The sequence below is a fragment of the Convolutriloba macropyga genome, chromosome 5 (assembly GCF_964194025.1).
Source record: "Convolutriloba macropyga chromosome 5, txConMacr16.3, whole genome shotgun sequence".
NCBI classification, from domain to species: domain Eukaryota; kingdom Metazoa; phylum Xenacoelomorpha; order Acoela; family Convolutidae; genus Convolutriloba; species Convolutriloba macropyga.
The window spans coordinates 42,974,672-42,984,308 of NC_134472.1; the positions used below are offsets into that span (position 1 = coordinate 42,974,672).

At 31.8% G+C, this 9,637-nt stretch overlaps 1 protein-coding gene across 1 annotated transcript in view; it reads left to right on the forward strand.

Moving 5' to 3' along the window:
• Window positions 1-6,133: 6,133 nt before the first annotated feature.
• Window positions 6,134-9,637, forward strand: part of LOC142340371 (uncharacterized) — a 76,793-nt gene continuing 73,289 nt past the window's right edge. Inside the window, exon 1 of the mRNA XM_075390947.1 lies at window positions 6,134-6,405. Within this exon, the coding sequence (XP_075247062.1) occupies window positions 6,134-6,405 (272 nt within the window). The remainder of the gene's footprint in view (window positions 6,406-9,637) is intronic.

Consider the following 9,637-nt stretch of genomic DNA (forward strand, 5'->3'; position numbering starts at 1 on the left):
ACACTATCAATTTTCTATAACAATGAAGCGGTCCGTTAGATAGAAGTCAAGTTGCTGGACTTGGTTTCTAGTGTTCTTCTCTCCCTAATGCAATTTGTATAATTGAAAGTTCAATTCTTAAAAGAAATAATCAATAGGGTTGTTCATTTTTTGTTCTCAATAAGCTTCCCGCAAAGACGAAAACAAGTTGCTGGACTTGTTTTTCAACTTGAGTCTTTCATTTTATTATCCATGATTTTCAAACAAAGTGATCAAGTTACTGGACTTGGACACTATCAATTTTCTATAACAATGAAGCGTTCCGTTAGACAGAAGTCAAGTTGCTGGACTTGGTTTCTAGTGTTCTTCTCTCATTAATGCAATTTGTATAATTGAAATTTCATTTTTAAAAGAAATAATCAATAGGGTTTTTCATTTTTTGTTCTCAATAAGCTTCCCGCAAAGACGAAAACAAGTTGCTGGACTTGTTTTCCAACTTGAGTCTTTCATTTTAATATCCACAAATCTCAAACAAAGTTTTCAAGTTACTGGACTTGGGCACTATCAATTTTCTTTAACAATGAAGCGTTCCGTTAGACAGAAGTCAAGTTACTGGACTTGGTTTCTAGTGTTCTTCTCTCATTAATGCAATTTGTATAATTGAAAGTTCATTTCTTATAAGAAACAATCAAAAGGGTTGTTCATTTTTTGTTCTCAATAAGCTTCCCGCATAGACGAAAACAAGTTGCTGGATTTGTTTTCCAACTTGAGTCTTTCATTTTAATATACATAGTTTTCAAACAAAGTGTTCAAGTTACTGGACTTGGACACTATCAATTTTCTATGACAATGAAGCGGTCCGTTAGATAGAAGTCAAGTTGCTGGACTTGGTTTCTAGTGTTCTTCTCTCCCTAATGCAATTTGTATTATTGAAAGTTCATTTCTTAAAAGAAATAATCAATAGGGTTGTTCATATTTTGTTCTCAATAAGCTTCCCGCAAAGACGAAAACAAGTTGCTGGACTTGTTTTCCACCTTGAGTCTTTCATTTTAATATCCATAAATCTCAAACAAAGTGTTCAAGTTACTGGACTTGGGCACTATCAATTTTCTTTAACAATGAAGCGTTCCGTTAGAGAGAAGTCAAGTTACTGGACTTGGTTTCTAGTGTTCTTCTCTCATTAATGCAATTTGTATAATTGAAAGTTCATTTTTTAAAAGAAATAATCAATAGGGTTGTTCATTTTTTGTTCTCAATAAGCTTCCCGCAAAGACGAAAACAAGTTGCTGGACTTGTTTTCCACCTTGAGTCTTTCATTGTAATATCCATAAATCTCAAACAAAGTTTTCAAGTTACTGGACTTGGGCACTATCAATTTTCTATAACAATGAAGCGTTCCGTTAGACAGAAGTCAAGTTGCTGGACTTGGTTTCTAGTGTTCTTCTCTCCCTAATGCAATTTGTATAATTGAAAGTTCATTTTTTAAAAGAAATAATCAATAGCGTTGTTCATTTTTTGTTCTCAATAAGCTTACCGCAAAGACGAAAACAAGTTGCTGGACTTGTTTTGCAACTTGAGTCTTTCGTTTTAATATCCATAATTTTCAAACAAAGTGTTCAAGTTACTGGACTTGGGCACCATTAATTTTCTATAACAATGAAGCGTTCCGTTAGACAGAAGTCAAGTTGCTGGACGTGGTTTCTTGTGATCTTCTCTCCCTAATGCAATTTGTATAATTGAAAGTTCATTTTTTAAAAGAAATAATCAATAGGGTTGTTCATTTTTTGTTCTCAATAAGCTTCCCGCAAAGACGAAAACAAGTTGCTGGACTTGTTTTCCACTTTGAGTCTTTCATTTTAATATCCATAATTTTCAAACAAAGTGTTCAAGTTACTGGACTTAGGCACCATTAATTTTCTATAACAATGAAGCGTTCCGTTAGACAGAAGTCAAGTTGCTGGACTTGGTTTCTAGTGATCTTCTCTCCCTAATGCAATTTGTATAATTGAAAGTTCATTTTTTAAAAGAAATAATCAATAGAGTTGTTCATTTTTTGTTCTCAATAAGCTTCCCGCAAAGACGAAAACAAGTTGCTGGACTTGCTTCCCACTTTGAGTCTTTCATTTTAATAACCATAATTTTCAAACAAAGTATTCAAGTTACTGGACTTGGGCACTATCAATTTTCTATAACAATGAAGCGTTCCGTTACACAGAAGTCAAGTTGCTGGACTTGGTTTCTAGTGTTCCTCTCTCCCTAATGCAATTTGTATAATTGAAAATTCATTTTTTAAAAGAAATAATCAATAGCGTTGTTCATTTTTTGTTCTCAATAAGCTTCCCGCAAAGACGAAAAAAAAGTTGCTGGACTTGTTTCCCACCTTGAGTCTTTCATTTTAATATCCATAATTTTCAAACAAAGTGTTCAAGTTGCTGGACTTGGGCACTATCAATTTTCTATAACAATGAAGCGTTCCGTTAGACAGAAGTCAAGTTGCTGGACTTGGTTTCTAGTGTTCTTCTCACCCTAATGCACTTTGTATAATTGAAAGTTCATTTTTTAAAAGAAATAATCAATAGAGTTGTTCATTTTTTGTTCTCAATAAGCTTCCCGCAAAGACGAAAAGAAGTTGCTGGACTTGTTTTCCACCTTGAGTCTTTCATTTTAATATCGATAATTTTCAAACAAAGTGTTCAAGTTACTGGACTTGGGCACTATCAATTTTCTATAACAATGAAGCGTTCCGTTTGACAGAAGTCAAGTTGCTGGACTTGGTTTCTAGTGTTCTTCTCTCCCTAATGCAATTTGTATAATTGAAAGTTCCTTTTTTAAAAGAAATAATCAATAGCGTTGTTTATTTTTTGTTCTCAAAAAGCTTTCCGCAAAGACGAAAACAAGTTGCTGGACTTGTTTTCCACCTTGAGTCTTACATTTTAATATACAAAATTTTCAAACAAAGTGTTCAAGTTACTGGACTTGGGCACCATCAATTTTCTATAACAATGAAGCGTTCCGTTAGACAGAAGTCAAGTTGCTGGACTTGGTTTCTAGTGATCTTCTCTCCCTAATGCAATTTGTATAAACGAAAGTTCATTTTTTAAAAGAAATAATCAATAGGGTTGTTCATTTTTTGTTCTCAATTAGCTTCCCGCAAAGACGAAAACAAGTTGCTGGACTTGTTTTCCACCTTGATTCTTTCATTTTAATATCCATAATTTTCAAACAAAGTGTTCAAGTTACTGGACTTGGGCACTATCAATTTTCTATAACAATGAAGCGTTCCGTTAGACAGAAGTCAAGTTACTGGACTTGGTTTCTAGTGTTCTTCTCTCCCTAATGCAATTTGTATAATTGAAAGTTCATTTTTTAAAAGAAATAATCAATAGCGTTGTTCATTCTTTGTTCTCAATAAGCTTCCCGCAAAGACGAAAACAAGTTGCTGGACTTGTTTTCCACCTTGAGTCTTTCATTTTAATATCCATAATTTTCAAACAAAGTGTTCAAAATACTGGACTTGGGCACTATCAATTTTCTATAACAATGAAGCGTTCCGTTAGACAGAAGTCAAGTTGCTGGACTTGGTTTATAGTGTTCTTATCTCCTTAATGCAATTTGTATAATTGAAAGTTCATTTTTTAAAAGAAATAATCAATAGCGTTGTTCATTTTTTGTTCTCAATAAGCTTCCCGCAAAGACGAAAACAATTTGCTGGACTTGTTTTCCACCTTGAGTCTTTCATTTTAATATCCATGATTTTCAAACAAAGTGTTCAATTTACTGGACTTGGACACTATCAATTTTCTATAACAATGAAGCGTTCCGTTAGACAGAAGTCAAGTTGCTGGACTCGGTTTATAGTGTTCTTCTCTCCCTAATGCAATTTGTATAATTGAAAATTCATTTTTTAAAAGAAATAATCAATAGGGTTGTTCATTTTTTGTTCTCAATAAGCTTCCCGCAAAGACAAAAAAAAGTTGCTGGACTTGTTTTCCACCTTGAGTCTTTCATTTTAATATCCATAATTTTCAAACAAAGTGTTCAAGTTACTGGACTTGGACACTATCAATTTTCTATAACAATGAAGCGTTCCGTTAGACAGAAGTCAAGTTGCTGGACTTGGTTTCTAGTTTTCTTCTCTCCCTAATGCAATTTGTATAATTGAAAGTTCATTTTTTAAAAGAAATAATCAATAGGGCTGTTCATTTAAAACTAAAAATTTTTAGATGAAAAGTGATTCCCAGGGAAGTGAGCTGGTCAATTTTTGCCCAATGCGATTATTTTGCTGTTGAGCTACTTGTGCAAACCAAGGATCGCCCAGCGATGCGCACAGTTGAGCCAATGCGGGAACCCATTTTCCAAAGAAAACTTACTAGAGAGCCGGTTTGGAAAAAGTCGTTTGATATTGTGTGCGATGCCTACAAGAATTTGAAACCAGACTTTTCCATTGTCTACGACAATTTTGGTGGTTATAGGCTTCTCTGTGTGGGTAATAAAATAGTTCATCCTCCCTTCATCTTCAAGCGTAACCCAATTGGCTTTGTGAAAGAAGTACCCGAGGGCGCTGTCACAAATTTGTCGGTAATGACTTCGAGAGGACAGGAAAACAATTGCTCCTGCTCGGGCCAATGCGGTTCGTAAATTCTGACTGCAGCCCGAACTGCGAGTACGATTTCTCGAGTCAATCAGATATTGTGCAGTTGCGAGTAAAACGGAAGTTATGTCCGGGTTACGAGGTTTTTGTGAAGTATGGGACTGATTTCTTTGAAGAAAACGCCTGTCTGTGCAGAACGTGCGAACTTCAAGCAAAGGATGACGCGAATCGAAGCGCTCAATTACAAGATATTGTGGATGATTTAATATTCGAGGTAGTTGCGGGCATTGTTGTTGAGTTAAACGACCAGGAAAATGCAAAGCAGGCTGATGCTGTTATAACCAAGCGGCACAGAGTCAAGTGTCGGGAGTTGGCTGAAGTTTACAACGATCTTGAAAGGAGTCCACTGAGCAGCACTGATTCACAAGAGAAAAACGTTTCTACTTCAATAAGTGCAAATTTTAGTTGTCCAAGCAGAGCCTTAGATTACAATGGAGCAACAGAACAAAGTGAAACAGAACCAAAATTGTCTATTTTTTTTTCGGATGAATCAGAAAGTAATCTCAGCCTGTCATCCTCCGATAACGAACAGCCAAGTGAAGGCAAATTATCAATTGTCTTAGCCCGAGCTTCTTCGCCCCCTTGGACAAAATGCATTACCGAGTTTCTCTATATCCGAATTTCTTGTAGAAAATACTTTGACTTTAAACAGTTCAACTAGCATACGTGATAGCTTTAATCTGAAACTTTTTGAAGGCAGTGAAACAACGGTGAAGGAAGCAACAGATCTTAGGGATCTCTTTTGTGCAAAATTCAATCTTTCCGACGAGTGTTCGGCTTCTCTTCATTCCCTAGTAAAAGTCAACAGAAAACAGCCTTCCTTCTGGATATTCGCATGTTCAAAGCATGAAAAGAAACTACGAAGAAAAAGTAAGAGCGATAAGAAAAACAAGTGCAGCTTCCTTCTGCGTACTTAGCTTTCGTTTTCAAATACGTGATATTGTCAAAAGTGAACTTTCAAATATACTAATGTACTCCAACCAACGCAAAGAAGACCCATTTGGAGATTTCAGCAGATCAATTTGTCCAATTGCAGAAGTTGGAAGCAGCGAAAATCTTCTTATAAATTTGATATTATTCTCCGATGGCGTAAACATAAAAAAATCTACGTTCAAAAAAGAATTCTGGCCAATATGGACCCAGATTGCAGATTTGCCCCCTAAATTGCGAATGGCACGAAAAAACATTGTTCTCGCTGCTCTCTTTGTTGGCGAAACAGTTCCAGATTGGATGCAAATAGTCCCCCATTTACGTTCTGAGATATTTTCGGGCATTGACTTGAGTATAGACGAACAGACGAACTATAAGCTGAGCTTCAAAAGGTTGCTGATATCCGACCTGGGAGCCAAGAATCATATGTTGAATATGTTCAAATTTAATGGATTTTACGGGTGCCATTTTTGCGAAACAAAAGGTAAAACTATTGGAAAAACCCACGCATATTATCCCTTTATTGAGACTGGTAGAGTTCGTGAAAGTCACTTAACTGAAAATTACGTCAACATGGCAGAAGCCCAAAATGCTGACGAACTACCCAACGTTGTCGGCGTTAAAGGTAGAAGCCCTTTTTCTGAAATTATTGCCGGGTTGCCTTTGACGGTACCCGTTGATTATATGCACTGTGTGTTGCTTGGTGCGTTTCCTGAGTTGCTCAAAGTTTGCCACAAATCACTCACTGCTCAAGACAAAAAATGTCAACGTTTTAGTCAAGAATTTGTCATGTCCGCGAGAAATAGTCTCGTACTCAAGGAAAATAAGATGCCTGGACGAACAAAGTCAGTTCAAAGCGAATGAGTATTTCAATTGGCTTTTTTATATCAGCCCGATTGTTTTTTTAAACAGGATCTCAACCGACTTGTATGCGCATTTGAGCAACTTGGTATTTGGGATCAGACTCTTGCTGGAGTCCAGCTCAGAATTCAGTCTGACTGCTTCAAAAAAATTTATCGACGACTACTGTAAGGAAGTTGTAACCGTTCATGCAGGCAATCAGAGAGCTGAAACAATCAATATTCACTGCTTAAGGCATTTGACAGATCAGGTTAGGAGGTTCGGACCCCTGTTCTGCCAGTCCGCAATGAGTTTCGAAGCCGCCAATAGATCAATTGGAGAGATCTTCAGTGGTTCCAATTCAGAACTTGAAGTGATCTGCCGACGAATTCTTCAACGGCACCATTTAAGCGAAGTTGATTTTCAAAGTGAAAAAATAAAACCTCTCATTTGCAAGCTCTCCGGAAAAAACCAATCTGATAAGTTTTTAAAGATGAATTTGTGGAGACCGAAGCGGTACAGGACGCTCGTTTTCAATATCTGGGCTGCACTTTTGAAAACCGTTGTTACCTTAAGAGCTGCTACTCTGACTCGCCAGCATATAAACGCTCAAAAATGGGCAACTGTTATGTTTTTTTTCAAAGAAGCAGAACAAGAGAAATTTGGCAAAATTCAGTACTTCATTCGGATCCCTGGTTCGCCGTATTTCAATGCTCCTGTTGCAAATGTTCGGTATTTTTCATTCCTTCAGGATCTGGGATAAGTGAAAGGATATTTATATCGCGTGCTTCTCACCGATGAGGAAAACTTAGTGCCAGTTGAAAATCTTCAAAAGATTTTCATCTTCCCCACTCAGCGCAAATCGGAGGAAATTGTTGAAAATGGATTCATTATCAAACTTTGCAAAACTTTTGAACACTCATAAATCATCAAAACAACCAAAACATAGAACTTTCTGAGGTATTGTCTGAGGAACAGATATTTCCTAATACTTTCAATAATCGTTTAGTTAATTGTAACTGAACAGACTATCTTATATCTTTAATTTCTTTTTACTTCAGTGACTGTTTTCACGCTTGACGCATTGAATTATGCAATGTAGTGATTAGGATCAAAGTCAAAAGAACAAAATCAAAAGAAACGGGATAAACCGATAAAACCCGGTCATTCAGTCTTAGTGCATTAGGTTATCAAAGTTCATTAGAACGATTGCTAGCTGAAAACATTATTAAGCTGAATAGCTTTCAGTTTGAAAGCTGAATTAAGTATACTTTTTGAATCTAGCTGAAACCGCACTCCGAATTAGAACACTTTTGAAGAAACTGCCACAATTTACTGCTATCAATGTACCATTCTTGTAAATTATACCGACAGAAAAGAAATATTTATAAAAATAGTTTTTCGAAATAACTTTATTGAAAATTTTCTGTTTCAAATTTGAAATACTGAGCTTTAGAGTTTTAAAAAGCACCATATTTTCTGTCCTAGAAAACTAAATTTTTGTACCGGGTTTCTACTGATTAGTTTTTGATTTAGCTCAAATCATTGTTGGCTGAGTTTTGTTATTAATACTATATAATGTATTAAAATATATTAATGTATCTATATTTTTTTATATAAATGTAGATAATTTTATATATAAACATATAATAAAATTATATATAAATTATATAAAATTATATATAATTATATATAAATAAAATATATATATATATATATATATATATATAATAAATAATCTATATATATGTATTAAATATATGTTATATATTTATTGTATGTATGTATATTCATTGATAGTTTATATATATATATAATTATTTATGTATATTATATATACGTATATATATATATATATATAAATTTTTAAAATAAATTTATATATTTATATATATATATATATATATAAAATTTATATATATATAAATTTATATTTATATTTATATTATATATATACATATATATATATATATATATATATATATATATATATATATATATATATATATAACTGCAGTCCGTTTCGCGTTACAGGCAGCCTCCAATTAGTGTGGCAACTGGTAGCTGTCAGTGTGGCAACGCCTATATATATATCTATATATATATATATATATATATATATATATATATATATAAATATATATATATATATATATATATATATATATATGTATATATAAAAATTTACAATATAGCAAGTCTATCATTGGTGTCATAGTTGTTTTTATTTCTATACGGTTTGGATTATATATAAAAAAGTTATATATATATATATATATAAATTCAAAAATTTAATATATATATATATATATATATATATATATATATAAATGTATATATATATATATATATTATATATATAAATTTATACAAAAAATTTTATATATATATATGTATATATATATATATATATATATATATATATATTTATACATATATATATATATATATATATATATATATATATATTTATATATATATATATACAAAGATATATAATTTTTTGTTTTATAATTTTATATTACTTATATAAAATTATATTATAAAATATTTTATATATTTATATATTAATATATATATATATATATATATATGTTTAATTTTTAATTCTATATATATATATTTATATATATAAATATATATACATATATTTATTTATATACATAATTATACTATATATATATATATATAATATATATATTATATATATATACATGTATATATATATATATATAATATATATATTTGTATTATATATATGTGTATGTTTGCATATTCGTATATAGTTTATATATATATATATAATATATATATGTTAAATTTATATATATATATATATTTATGTATATATATATATATATATATATATATATATATATATATATAAAAATATATATATATATATACCATAAATTTATATTTAGTCGTCATTTTCTATTTATATATATATATTTCATAAATTTATATTTCGTTTTTATATTTTTTCGTCAAGATTTTTGTTACGACCATATTTTTCTTGCGATTCAGAATTGTGATAAGTTTTATAAAAGTGGCAAAACAAATGAGCATTAAAGTTTTTTTTCACAGATGTCGTTCCTGATACTAGGGGACTCGAACTTAAGGGACTCTGAGCAGTATTTACAACAAGACAGTTGGCTTCAAATCTTTGGGTAAATCTTACTAATAGTCCGTCAATTTTTTTCTCAAGATAAGCCTTTCTAAATTTTTTTTTTGCAG